The 15,738-nt window shown below is 29.0% G+C and overlaps 1 protein-coding gene across 4 annotated transcripts in view; it reads right to left on the bottom strand.

Moving 5' to 3' along the window:
* Window positions 1–15,738, bottom strand: part of LOC130663945 (uncharacterized) — a 97,464-nt gene that overhangs the window by 6,773 nt on the left and 74,953 nt on the right. For all 4 annotated transcript variants that reach the window (XM_057463533.1, XM_057463530.1, XM_057463529.1 and 1 more), the window contains 3 exons: window positions 13,562–13,686; window positions 12,309–12,516; window positions 9,880–9,994 (listed from right to left, as the gene is read on the bottom strand). In XM_057463533.1, coding sequence (XP_057319516.1) covers window positions 9,880–9,994; window positions 12,309–12,516; window positions 13,562–13,686 — 448 coding nt within the window. The remainder of the gene's footprint in view (window positions 1–9,879; window positions 9,995–12,308; window positions 12,517–13,561; window positions 13,687–15,738) is intronic.

Below are 15,738 nucleotides of genomic sequence, written 5' to 3'. Positions count from 1 at the left end.
AAAAATAAAATGAAAAGTGTAAAATTAACTGGATCTAGATTTCTGAAATGTTTGGCATGGGTGCTGGTATGTCGGCCGAAAATTGCAGGCCACCCCAACCCTCAGAACTACCCCTTAAGTCACTCTAAAGAAGTCAAATTACATACATTTTTTTCATTTTCGTTGCGCGAAAAACGTTTCGATCTTCGGGTACACACAGAATCCGGCTGCCCTGTCATGACAAAACGACGTATCTCAAAAATTATAGTTTCGAGAAAATAGCGTTTAAAGTTTTAACAGAATTTGAGTACAATTTAACAGAAAAATTAATTTCTGTTATGACAAAACGATGTAACTCGAGATACGTTTTTTTATATCGTAAGAAACTAATGCTAATTTTGATAAATAGATGAAATTGTTATGACAAAACGCTTTAACTCGAAGAATTAGATTTCCAATGCAAAAAAGATACGTTTTTTTTTCATTTCTTTTATACGCACATTTGATCAATATTATTGGCATAATTAATTAAATTAGTAAAATTTTGATGATACCCTATTATTAAGTGACACTAAATAAACCTTTTTAGCTTTGTTACGACAAAACAGCGTATCTCGAGATACGTCCTTTTGTCATAACAGGGCAGCCGGGGTATCTAAATTTTCATGTCTATATACAAGTATATAAATCTATGCTGGATTCCTTTAGGGAACCATATGGAAATCTATCCGAAATAGGCTGCATTCCCATATGGATTTTTTTGGTAGGGATAGGGGAGGGGGGTAAAGGGGGTAGGGTAGGCAAAACGGGGTACCCCCAAAATTTGATAAAAAAGAATTTTATATTTTAAATGGTTTTTAAACATTCCAAAATCACTTCTGTAAATATAATTAAGCGTTACTTTGAATTTTATTTGGTAAACTTTTTCAAAAATCAATTGTCAGTTGAAAAATATTAATGACGTTAGTTTTATGATAAACAAAAAAATTCAACTTAATCAAATTCGTTTAAAATTCAGAAATTTTTTTTTTTTACCTTTTTTAGGGGGTACCCCACTTTGCCCGCAGAAATGAAAATTTTTTTTTTTTCAACGGTAACTGAAAATTTCTTCTATTTACTTTGAATATCATTAAAAAAAAAATACTTAGCGTATTAGAGTCCTCGAAAACTTGGTATTTTCTCAAGTACTCCCTATTGCCCCTCCCTCCCCTACTACTATCTAAATGGTAATTATTACTGTCGGCAATAAAAAATATGACTCTACAAGAAGTGAATGGTTCATATATAAGCACGATAGTGATTATCACACACAATATGACACTCACTCCCTATCGCAAGATGCTAATAGTTATTATTTTTTTCAGGGTGTGGGGAACAATTTAAATTTAAACAATTAATCGACTAGGTTTATTGTTTAATTTTTAGTTACCATAAATTCCAAAGTTGTAAAGATGATAAAGAGGACTCGAGACGGAGGCAGAGAAAGCAAAAAAAATAACTTAAGAAATGTGTAAGGCCGAGGATCTTACAATTACAACGCACGTTGATAATCACGTAATTGCTGGTCACATATGTATATAGATAGTGTACGAAGCAGTTAAAGAAGAAATTGCTGGATAAACTTCAATATTACTTTTTGTTTGATGCTTCTTGTTCTTGGTCTGGCTCCTGTTTATTTTATTTTTATTTTTACAATTTAATTTTTTTATAAATGCGCGGTATTTATTACTGACGCGGATGGATTAATTTTTTTGGGTGATGGCGCCAGGAATCAGGATTCCAGTGTTTTTCATCGCCGTCATATCTCTTGAGTGTAATAAAGATAAATAAATCTGGACGGTAATATAATTATATAGATATAAATATACATATATGAAGAGAGTTAATGACGAGTAATAAATTGAGGAAGTGATGAAACTTGTAATTTATTTATCAGTAAAGGAATTTAATAAAAAATAAAAGGTGTAAATTTATTTATATTTATATCTAGATTTTTTTTTAACTTTACAACACTTATGCTCGCGGAAATAAATCCATCTTTGTCAATAGATCCGGGTCGTGTCACAATAGTAACTCGCAATATTTTGTCGTCGATAGTATCGCGACGAATAGACATGATGGAGATAGATAGAAGTAAAAAAATAAAAATAAAAATACATATAAAAGTCTACGGAGTAGGAGCATCACAGACGGAAGCCATCCATTTGTGACAAGCGCTCGATGCATAACGAATTTTTATGATTGCTCGATACACACGTACGTTCGCTCTTTCTACTCGTTTCTACTCTGCTTTTTTTTTTTTTTTTAATTTTTTTCGTCTATTTCCCATCAATTCTTTTTTTGACGTTTTGTTTCTACGGTTCCATTTTTCCAATGCGGAATTTTTCATAATGCATCCTTGAGCAGACTGAAAACTCAATCGGGTCGCACGTTTCTCTAGGTATTGTTGCATGGTAATAATAGAGATATCAATATAATTGATTACAGTGCGGGTAATGCTACAATAATTTTTTCACTCAAGATCAGATCATTATATCCATGACTTTTCATTCACGTTCTAATAATCTTTTTGTCTACTGTCACATACAATACATATTTCCACATTCTTGTGCGCATGTGATACTGCCGCCAGTCTTTGTTCTAATTGACAGACTGCAAACACATTAGTCATAAAAAAAATCAATATTTATTAACATTTACATGCGATCACTTGCTACCTGTTCAATTTAATCAAACGCAGAATAAATATCAGAAACTTTCTGTCAAGTCAACTAACTATTTTTTAGTTCAATTTTTTTTTTTTTTTATGTTTGTTTGTTATTGGTACGTATTGAAAAGAGCTTTTACATGAATATTTCAAAAATATTCCAACACATTATTTTGTTGAATAGAGATATTTTCAACATTGCAATAGAGATCGATATTTTTGTGCTCTGTGAAGTCGTAAAATTTTTTCATGACTTTGTTTTCGATTTGAAAATAAAATCGTGTAAAAAAAAAATTAGGGGAGGTGGTAAAAATTTTTTGCTAAAATTGACCATGAAAAAAAATTGCAAAAAAATTTTAGACAAAATTTTTAGAGTAATTTTAAATTAATAAAATTCCAAGAGGTAATTAATTAAAAATTTGTATTCTAATTCAAATAGAACTTTAATTAATACAGTGACTCTAGGCGACTTTGGCCTGACAGAGTAATTTGGACCCTCAAAAATATATTTGGGTTTTATTCTCACTCTAATTAAGTATCCGCGGGTTCCAAACCTGTTGATTAGAGTGAATGCTCTAGAACTCGGGCATTTAACGCAGTAACTAAACTTTAAGTAGGTATATAAGTATATAAGTATCAATTAAAGCGAATCAACTATCATTTTTATTTCTTAACAGGCTGAAGTTATCCGGATTAATTGTAATAAAGGTTGCAATGAATTTATTCAGCGCTGATGTTAATAATCGATGCCTATTAATAATCTGCCGTAGTTTGTTCAATAATGGAGTTTTAATATGGACATACATGCAACTCGCGATCGAAAAAACTTTTATTATCATGATAGATTTTTTTCTAGCTAAATTGATTTATGACGTGATCATAAATTTTCGATGAAAAAATTTTTGTCCCTTAATAAATTGATTGTATTTGATACTAAAAAAATTTCCATAAGCAAAGTTAATTGAATGATGTTAAAAAATGGGGTAAAGGGTGGAAATAAAAATAAAAAAGTTAAATTGATTACTTGAGTCGTGTATAGATATTTGTCAATGCAGGTACACTCAAGTTTAGAGTGTAAATTAATATCACAATGTTCGATAGTGGAAACTGGAAGTGAAGTGGTTTGTGGGCGAAAATTCATGGCCACTTGACATAACAAGAGAGCAAGTAGAGAAGGATCAGGAATTGTGTGCATGTGTAGGTGTACTTGGCCTACGCATGTTACGATACACGAGCACTTGTGGTGATCATCAGGATCCAATAATTAACCACTAATTAGCCTGCCGAATTTCAATGACAAACTAATTGTAAATTTACACTAACCAATAACTATTTATAACATTATGTATATATAGGGTAGGGTGTCCGTTATTTACCAACTTAATTTTATTTAGAGCAGCATCCGCTAAATTTTTTGTTTATGAGCTAAAAAAAATTATCAGACCCATATAAGCTCTTAATATTCATATTAAACCGTGCCCTAAAGACAATACATTTCCCATTTGAATAACATAGGGCTTTGGCGCGTTTTACATTTAATTTTTTTCCTCCTAAGCAAGTTAATATACAGAGATGAAAGATAGATATTTTTGTAGGAAATTAAACGCTCTACAAAAAAGGTCTCTTATGATTTTTTGATAAATTTACTGGTTTAAAAGTTATTCAAGGATAAAGTTAAACTTGTAGTAATTTATTTGATTTTTTTACTTTGATCGCAAAATTATTGACCGCAAATCAAGTTGGTAAATAACGGACACCCTAATATAGAGGTAAATCGGGACCGGGTGGGCAAAACGGTTCACCCCAAAAATTTTTAAAAAATTACTTCTACACTGTAAAAAATTCCTAATAAATTTTACCATGGGTGCATAGTAACACCGGACTACAAGAAAACTGATTCAGAATTTACAAGTGTCCCATAATAAACGTATGCGCAGACTACACGATTGTGGCCTCCTTGATTAAAAGAAACGATTTGCAATGTTAAATGCCCATAAGAAGGGCGATTCAAAAGTATTCAACGTATTCAAAAGCATTAAAAAGTATTTAAAATTTTTTTTTTCTAATCGTTTTAAATCGTTTCTTTTAATAAGGGCTATGCGCATACGTTTACTATGGGACACTTGTAAATTTTGTACCAGTTTTCTTATAGTCCGGTGTTATTGTGCACCCATAGTAAAATTTGTTGGGAATTTTTCACAGTGTAGAAGTAATTTACGACTCTTATCATCATTTTTATACAGTTTCAAGTGCTCCTCAATTTTATTCCAGTAATTCTTCAATTGACTCAATGTATTGTCAGTCACAAAAAATACATGCATCGTTTTTTTCGCTACATTTAAATTTTATATAAGTTATTTATCTCCACTTTAAACTCTGATCTTGAAGTTAACAGACAATTCAAAATTTCCGGATTTTTTTTTTTTAAATCAATTACAAAAAAATAAAAACTAAAAATTTGCACATGTAGAAAAATAAAAAAACTGTAGGTGCAATTTTTTAAAATATTTTTTTTTTTATAATTTATAATTTTAAAACGAGTCCAAAAATTATTAGACCGGCTGACTTTAGTATCATCGAAATTCACTGGGATTTTTTACAGTGTAATAAATAATAAATAATAACTGTATATAAATATATATAATTTAAATGTATGAATGATATGTGGTTAAATAACATAGTAGCTGATAATATTTTAGTATATTGGGTAACAAATTGACTACATGAATACATTTTGATCCCATTATAGATGTCATTGAAATATGTAGCCCATGTTCGTGTAATTCTATCGATAATTTCCTGTAATCAGATTAATAATCCGTGTTGATTATTCAACAGTTGACATCTATTTCATCATTAGTTTATATATAATATATATTATAATTTTAATCACTCGTGTATGTTGTAATAAACTGAGAATTTTTTTTTCATTTGCGTCATTATTATTTGACAAACATAAAGAGATTATTGTCTTCATACGTCAATGACAATTTTTCAAACGTAAATGATACGAGAGATGAATGCTTACATCAGAAAATACTCCCAATCATTCAAACGTACAGATAATTTATTTTTCTTTTTTACGTAACTTGTTTATCAAGTTTGAGCCTTATCATTATCTCTATTTACTCTTCCCATTAAATATTTACCATCGATTTCATGCCTCCACGAATTAGTTTATTCTCTTATTTTAAAACTCGTTATTCATCATACACATATATAAATATATATATATTAATTTATACGTAAATTTATTTAATTGTCGATTAAATTTTGGAGTAAATTGTTTATATATTTATTGTAACGCGGTTTAGTTTAAAATATAATAGTAATGATCGTAAATTAATGAGACTGTGAAGCCGGGGATTAAGCATAGAATGTATTTTATATGAACAATAATAAATTGAGAGCTTGTACAAGAGAAAATAGGAAAATGAGATAAAGTTATTGCTGTACAATTTAATAAATTATTTCGAGTACTTCTCTAGTATTTCCTCATGATTGCTTTTCAATTGCCTGTCGTTTAATCAAATAAAAATTTAAATACGTTCTAAATGATATATACATTGTACCGAATGTGAAACTGATCTTTTGAAATATTTGAATAACTAGAAAATAAATGCCTTCTTCTCTTGTTTTATTGAAACGCGACTAGAGTCAGTCAGTCATATATTGACAGCATAACAGCATACATCTGTATATCAATAAATTATATCTCTCTTGCCGTTTCTTTTACTGCTGTTAATTGTGGTGTTATTATTTCTATTTTAAGTGTGTTATCATTGTAGTATAAGTAATGTTATTTTAAGTTATTAGTTACTACAATATATATGACTGGAAATTTTTTTAAATTAAAGTATTTTTGGTAACTGGAAAAATTAATGGTACACTGTAAAAAGAGCGGTGTTATAAATGGACTCATTTTAACTCCGCCCAGTGTTAAAATAAAATTACACCGGTGTAGGAGGAGTAATTCACCGGTGTTAAAAATGCCGGAGTTAAATCGGGGAAACCGGTGTAAAAAAGGAATAATATCGGTGTAAAAGCGAGGTAACCGGTGTAAAAGCGGAGTAATACCGGTGTAAAAGCAGGATAAACTGCGTCCGCTTAGAGTATTAACTTTAAAGATTATAAAACACAAAAAATGTCAGTTCTTTATGAAAATTAATAAAAAAAATCATTTATTAACAAGTACACATTAAAAAATATTGTGTAAAATCAACACAGTTTGTGTGTTAAAAACGGTTGACACGAAATTTGTGTTGAAATTTTGACACAAACTTTGTGTAACCCCTTTTTAACACAAAGATTATGTTAAAATATCGCCCCAAGAGGGCGCAAAGAATCCACAGTACCACACAAAATGTGTTAATAAAGAGTGTATAACGCATTTTTTATGTTACAAAATAAAGTGACACAAACTTTTTGTTAGTTTAACACACTACAATTTTTGACACAAACCGTTTTCGACACAAATACACAATATTTTTTTACTGTGTATAGTGATCGAGTAAGTGAAAATATTTACAAAGTAAAATATTTTAATACTGGTAAAGAATATCTACACCGACGGCAGCGTTATTTTAACACCGGTCTAGAATATTTACACCGGCAGCGGCGTTATTTTAACACCGGAGATTTTTTTTTAACACCGGTACAGAATATTTACACCGGCGGCGGCGTTATTTTTACACCGCTTTCGGTGTTGAAATTTAACACCGCTGATTTTAACACCTACACCGCTTGGACACCCCGGTGATTTTTTACAGTGTAAAAATAAATACGAAAGCCGACGTATAGAGAACTGTAAAAAATTGGGAGTGAATTCACTCGGAGTTCCGGAGTTAAAAAAAAATAGATCTGCATGCGGAGTAAATAAGGAATTTTTTTCAGCAGAGTGATCTTTTTTGATTTTATTTAAATTTGCATTCACTCCGGATTTACTCCGCGTTCACTCCGCTAATTTTTTACAGTGTGGATTTAAATTCTAATAATAATAATATATAATAAATAAAAAGATGTTTTTTTTTAATAGCAATAGTATTTTAAAAAGTACTATTAACTTGAATGTGAAAAATAAAAAAAAATATATTTTAAAAATCTATCTCCATTGTTATTTTTACTCATGTCTCTAATCTTCCATTCTATTATTCATGCATCAGTAGCCTCGTGAATAATTCATATGCCACTACTGCTATCCGGAAGGACTTTAACGATAGTCGTGTTCAACCTGTGACGCACTATTTTCAAGACTCTTTCATCTTTTCTTGCTGGAAATATTCCTTCCACAAGTAATTTCTTTATTTTTAAACTTTTGTTTCCGGTAAAGATTAATCAAATATTGAAGACGGAGTAGATTCACAGAAAAAAACTTAAATAATAATAATAATAATATAAAAGAAAAGTTAACTCTCATTAAGTAACCGACAGATCAGAATGACGTCAGTAAAACTTGTGCAAATCGAGATTAAGATTTTCCGAGGGATGTTATAATTATCCGAGTATTAAATCTTTATTAAACTTTTGCATTCGGCTAGAAATATATGAGAAAGATTAAATATATATTTTTTCTCTCGTAGTCATTAATGATCTTGTCAAATGTCTTTCACTATACTCAATCAATCAGTGTTTAAAAACCATTTGTCTTGTATATATATATGTATATATTGACGGTTTATATGCTCGACTGTACGAATTCGTTCAATCACTTTCAACCCATAATACTCACGACACTAAACCTTAAATTCCGTATCATCTAATCAATCATTTAATATTATTTATATTTATTTTATTTATTCAATTATTTATGTGAAATAAAAATATTTAAATTTATATAAAAAATATATTGACAGCAGGATTAAAAATAAATACCCTGGATTAAATTTAAATCCCAGCGAAAATAGGCAGAGTTTTTAATTAAAAGTCGATGAGTTGTTGATTATTAATCAGTTGATTGATGAAATTAAAATTATTAGTTATTGATTAGAAGAAAGCCGATGCTGTGTCACTAAATACTCTGTAGAAAATCGGGAGTGAATTCGAAGTGATTACGGATTTTATTTATATTCGAATTCACTCTATCACTTGGAGTCTCGGAGTTTTTTTTTAAAATCACTCCGTATACGAAATAGAGGAGACCGGGGCACGACAGTCCCCTTAAGCCGGTAATTATTTTTTATGGCTCTCAATCTATAGGTCAATCTAATTTAGTCTTTTCTCAAGCAAATCCATTAAGGTTTTACAAAAACTAAAAAAAAAATTTTTTTCTGGGGCACGACGGTCCTCTCCAAAAAAAGCTTAAACAAATTTTTGTTTTCTTTTTATTGAAAAAAAATATTGTAACCACAAATATACTATTTCCATACCTTTATAATCCCATGGACTTCACATTTATTAAAAAAAAATTTATTTAGCTGATATACATTTTGATTTTAACCACAATATAATCTATTGACCTAAAAGAGATTTAATCAATAAATTTTTCAATTCATTTTAGTTAAAAAAAAAAAACGTTTTTCTGTAGCGAATTTCTTTTTGGTGATCCATTTTGCCCCAGATATCGCAGATCAGCTTAAAATATCTTTAAAACATCAGAGGTATCATTTTCACCAAAAATGGAAAAAAAATTTTTTTACAAAATTTTTGAGGGCGGCCGTAGCGTCCCGGTCTCCCCTAAATAGGGAGTTTTTTTAATGAGTGATTTCGGAGTGGTCTGGATTTTATTTAAATCCGCATTTACTCCGATTCAATAAAAAAAACAGTCATCCGCTCCGGATTTAATCCGCGTTCACTCCAAAAATTTTTGACACTGCATGTGTTGTATGTTAATGAACAACATAAAAATGATTTAAATTAAAAAATGGGATTGTTATTTAAATAGACATTGAGATAAAATATCATTATTTATACTCGCCATGATTAAAAGGAAATGAGTGACGTAATATAAATAATATAGTCTTTGGTTTGTTATTCCATTAAAACTTTCCTGTTAGAGATGGAGCGGATAATTTTCATTTCTCTTTTAGCTCCGAGCCATATCATCGGGTTTTCATTTTCACACACATCTATACGTGTGAGTATGTTTGTATGCACGTATTACATATATTGTGTGTAATAGTAACGATGGAAAATTTACAGTTAATTTTATACTTAAACGTAATATCAAAACATTCATCTGGATTAAAGTTACTCACCAGATGTTGAGAAACTTTTCACGAACTCGACGTTTCACGCTGTCACTCTTACGTCTGTACTGCAATCTTCTACATGCTTCTGAGGAAACTGGCTCTGGAAGTTGCTTATAAAAGCCTGGGGGAATTAAACAATCACATGCATAAGAAAATTGACAGATGAAATTGAATAGATGTAAATTTAATATTCAAGTATTTTCAATAAATGACAAGAAATTTAAATATATTTTTAAAAATATATCTCTGTCCCTTGTCCTCTTGACGTTACTCCAGACTATTTCCTTGTTATTTGTATTAAATAATTATTTTGATTTAAAATCAATAGACAATTTATGTTAAATAAATATATAAATATTTTTGAGTCTTGTGTGGAAATTTTTAGAATTTAATACGAAAATAGAGATAAATATTAAAAAAAATTTAGTCGAGATTTAAAGGTACAAGTTCGTGGCTGTCAAAAGATACGACGAATGTGACGACGTGCACACACAAGTGTAGAGGGACAAATATTTATTCAGAGGCACGTTAATTTCTGGCAACGTTTTAATGTTTATACACCTACTGGTATATATATTCATTTGCCTTGAATTTAAGTCGTCTGGCTGCCTCATCTCAATTCAATAATTTTTACAATTACCATATGTTTATTTATGCGATCTACTATTATTATTATTATTATTGTTTTTTTTTTAACTAAAGGAAATATCTATTTTTAATTTTTGGAGGTAAAAATAGTTCGTCAAACTAAAATTGCATGACTCAACTGCGCATGTCAGGAAAAAAAGTATTAAAATATAACAATATTAATTTTTTTTTATAAATATATTAAAAAACGAATTTTAATGAAAACGAAATTAATCAATTAATTGGATATTTATAATTTTATGTATTTACGTGACGAGTAGTCTTCCGAACAGACCGACGAACCAATTGTTAATTTAAAATTCTATTAAATTTTTTATGTAAAAATTAATCTATTTATAATTTTATGTTTCGTTTATTAATGAGCTTCTAATGATTTATTTATTTATTTGTTCATTTATTTATACTTAATTACAAAAATTAGTACAAATAGTAATGGCTCTAGGATTAATCCCGATAAAAAAAAAAAAAAAAAAAAAAATTTAATTTAAAAAAAATGAAATAAATGTTTACTGTTGCTAAGAATAAAATGAAAGGAAGGAAACAATTATAGAATATCATATTTATTTCCATGATTATTTTCCGATATCAAAATTTTGGAAACTGTTAATAGCAAGGACTAAGTAGCAAATATCAACTTCGACTCCGCCGTCCATCTTACGGCATTAAATAAATTAATGATATATATTTTTAACAATTTACTTACATTGTATTAATTAAAAAAATAAATTTATAAAATTACAGGTTGTAATAGTTATGAAGTGTACAAGATTTTATTTTACTAGTCGGAAATTCAAATTTTAAACACTAAGTTTTATAATTTGTTAAATTGATTAAAACAGTGCGATAGTTTTTATACGGATTAATATATTATTTTTAGTGAAAACAATATTTTTTACTGGTATTCGAAAAAAATTTTTTAGATCTACCGACACCTACATTGTGCACTTTAATGTTTTTTTTTATTTTTATGAAACTGCGTAAATTATAGATGAAAAAGGAGAGTAATCAAAATGAAAATTACGAATATCGATTCAAATTTTCCAATTCTCAATAGATGAAATTTTTTCCCATCGGCTGTAAATTTAAAAACTGGGCAATTATTTATCAAGGATTCAAATTATAATGATGGAATTACTATAGTAATATAAATTGAGAATGACAAGTAATATAATGATAGAGTGATCAGTAAATACTATCATTCTGAATAGTAATTTTTTCATTTATGATTAAAACGTGAATAATTACAGGATAAGTATGAAAATTTATTGTCTATGCAAGAAAAATTACTATTTTAACTTTAAAAATCGTGACTGATACTTAGAAAATTGACGACATGTGTTATAAAATTATTATTTGGAATGTTAAAATTCCCCATATTGACACCAGGGTTCCGGGTTATAATTTCAAATACTAATTTTTTTTCCGTGTATGTAAATTAAAATTTATCACTGATACTTTATCATCAGTTACATGGTTTGCTCGATTTAATTATTCTAATTAATTTTTTGTATAGGTTTCAATTTTTTTTGAAAATATAAATTTTAAATTTTTATAGTTTCGTAATTTGTCTTTTTGAATTTCGATCATATTTAGGTATCTGTAGATCTAAATTACTATTTCTGACTAAAATTAGTGTATAAGAATAAAAAAGTATAAATTATAGTTGAAGTAATAAAACATTAAATTATTTATTTCCCGTGTCCAAAGTATAAGGACTTTTTATAATAAGATCAAGAAAAATAATATTGAAGAGTATTGAAAAAAAAATAACGAAAATATAAGCTTACCCAGCCAACTAAGGTGCTCAGTAGTTTCGAGTTTGGTTTTGAAAGCATCCATTTGACGTTTAAGCTCCCGTAGAAGATGAGCCGGCTCAGAAGACGCGACCGCCTGCTGCGCTCCAAGTTCACGTTCCAGTGCAGCAACTCGCTTCTCTAATGCTCGCAACAGGTCAGCCTCGATCATCCCCACAGATGTTGGGTGTGCTCCAACGACCTTCAATGAAACGAGTATAGTTAAATGAGTTTCGATACCAGAACCGTAAAAAATATCCTACTCATTTTGAACTTTCTGTTATAAAAATTGAAAATTTTCAAAAAAGCGAAGTTATTGGTTTCGGTCGGACTTTCGAAAATCGAGTTTTCATTAGATCTCGACTTTTTGAAGTCCTAGGAATCTATTCTGACTATTTCCAGATGAACTTCCATGTATGTGAGTGTGTGTATGTGCGTAAATTAATTTTTGTCATACGATATCTTTGGAACGAATCAACCGATTTGAACGCACTTGGCGGCAATCAAAAGGGTTCATCAAGACTTAGATCTGGATAGATTTTAAAGTCGATCGGCCGAGTAGTTAACGAGCCTACATACGAAAAAACAATAATTTTTAATTTTTTTTTGAAATTTTTTTCATATAACTCGTAAATCGCTCGACCGATTTGTTTCAAACTTCATCAGATGCTAAATCTAAAAAAGTACTTTCGATTGTCGCAAAGCACGTGCTAATCGGTCGATTTGTTCCAAAGATATCGTACGACAAAAATTACTTTCTTTCAGCGAAATGGACTTTCTTTTGGTCCAACCGTTTTTTTAACTCAAAGAGCTCAAAAATTCACAAACAGTAACGTTTTTGAGCTCTGAGCTCGTAAAAAAAGGGAAATTTTGGGGTTGGCCCACAGAGTTAATCGTTTTTCAGATTTTTTTTTCTCAACTTAATTTAAACCTTTAACTTTATTATTTTTAGCTTTACTACTGCTTCGTTTATTGTACTAAAGCTAAGCTATTTGATAAAGTTCAAATGGACAATTGTCTGGGTACTTTGTGAAATACGTGCAGGATAACGAGACAATATCCAACGTGCAAGGAATCACTGATCCACTTCATTGTTTGATGTCAAGTCATTTTATTTTTATTCTCACCAAGTTTCTTATTTTTATTTTTATTTTTTACGATTTTTTCATTTTCATTTAATGGATTTTATATTTTATTAATAATGAAGCTTGAGAGTTTATGGTACATACAAAATAATAAATTATTACCTGAAGCACGTACGGTGTGTCTGGGGTGTTAGCTGGCAATTGAGGTGAAATATTCAAAAGTTTGTCACCCTTTCGTAGTTTCACGATATCCAGAGGACCTGCTTCTGCTGCACTTCTAAATAATTCTGTAATTTTAAATATTTATTTTATTTAAAAAAAAAAAACTAGGCTACTATTTATGTTAATTTACAGTCTAATTATTTGTTAAATTTTTTAGTAAAAAATTATGACCCTGAGGTCAGTAGACAAAAAAAAAACACTAAAAATATGCACGTATAGAAAATTTTAAAAACTATAAGTGCAATTTTTTTAAATATTTTTTTTTATAATTCATCGTTTTGAAAAAAATTCAAAAATTATCAGACGTCGGCAAACTTCAGTGAAAAATTTGTATTTTAAAATTATCATTAAATAGAAATTTAAAAGTTTAATTATTTATGATGATTACAAAAAAAAGGAAGAAAAGAAAAAAAATAATAGAGCTTTGGACAATAAAAATAAAATAAAATTGACGACAAAGTAAACAATAGCGTAAATCTTTATAAAAAATCTACCGACGGTTATCCCGAGTAAAAAGGAATTGGAGCATTTTCGCAAGCAAACGATGAAAGGATACTATGGATACACTATATTTATATACAAAAGTAAAAAATATATAAAGGAATAAGTTTAACGGTGCGACATTTGTACTGTTGAATTTTCTCTCAGTAGTATAAACTAAAATTTACACTGCGTCGTGCAGATATACTAAGCATAAGAAATATGAGTGCTATTTTCTGAATGAGAAAAAGTGAAACGATGAATAAAAGGAAAAGGAAAAATTTTAAGAAATAATATCAAGATGAAGACGCCAGGAAACTCGTGGACGGAAAATTCCGTCTCCATTTTAAAGATAAGAATGAACAAGTATGAAAAGAAATGAGGTCGAGTATCTCGGTCTTTATGTTTTTACTCATTTTAGTTATAGTTTCTACCTTTTATTATGACACCTACTAATATGACACCTATTGCATAGTACTGGAGTAATTTTACCGTCTTAAAAATTATTTCTTACGTAACGTTTTTTTTATTACCATTTTAGGTATTTTTTCAACGACATACTTTTTAAATTAAATATTTTAATTAATTTTTAATATTTAACTTGTGATAAATTAATCTGGACATATTTTTTTTATGTACATTTAATTTTAATTGAATATTTAATTAAGTTTCGGCGCCAGGTTCAAATATTAATAATTAATTTCAGTTAAATATTTTTTAATTTATGTATATAAATTTGAATAATTTGTTTCATTAAAAATAATCGAGCGCAAGGATCAAGTATTAAGTAGAAAGGATCTTTATATGTCAGACATTAAATTAAATAAACTTTTTTAGTCATATTACGTTACTAATACCACAAGGGCGTATTTTTTTTTTATTACTACTCGTTTTGTAGACTTATTTTAAAGCTAAAAATTGAAATAATTTAAATTTGAAAGCCAATAAGGCGTCAAAAGGTTTCAAAATTTTTTTTCGATTATTGGCTTTAAAATAAGTCTACAAAACGAGTGGTAATAAAAAAAAATTACAAGCCCTTTTGACTTCAACGGTTTTTTTAAAACCAAGAGGGCGTATAAAACTATGAGTCCTTTTAAAATTACCACCGCGATATTCTGTTTACCTGAAGGTCGGAACGTTGTTCGCGCAACGAAAATGAAAAAAAATTGATGTGATTCGACTGCTTAAAGTGACTTGAAGGGTAGTTGGGGGTGGCTGTAATTCTAGGCTGGGATACCAGCATCTATATGCGAAATATTTTAGAAATCTTGTCATCCACTAAATTTTTTACTTTCCAGTTTTTTTTTTCGTTGCCCGAAAATCGTTCCGATCTTCAGGTACACGGAAAAAAAAGTAGTGGCTACTCTCTGGGATAGTACTGAGTACTTTCTGTAAAAAAAAAATTTTAGACAGTACTGTATGCGATCTAGACTGTACTCAGTACTATCCAGAGAGTGGCCACTACTATCTTTTTTTTTTTCCGTATACATGATGTTTTAAAAATGTCTGACAATTTTAATGGATTTGAAAATTAAATAAACTAAAATATTTATCAACTCGCATTAATAAATATATAAATAAATAAATGAAAAATATATTAAATTTAAAAATTCATAATTTTGTTCATCAGTGACAGT

This window comes from Microplitis mediator, chromosome 2 (genome assembly GCF_029852145.1).
Source record: "Microplitis mediator isolate UGA2020A chromosome 2, iyMicMedi2.1, whole genome shotgun sequence".
NCBI classification, from domain to species: domain Eukaryota; kingdom Metazoa; phylum Arthropoda; class Insecta; order Hymenoptera; family Braconidae; genus Microplitis; species Microplitis mediator.
The sequence above is the reverse complement of the archived record's forward strand: the minus strand, read 5'-3'. Positions and strand labels throughout refer to the sequence as shown.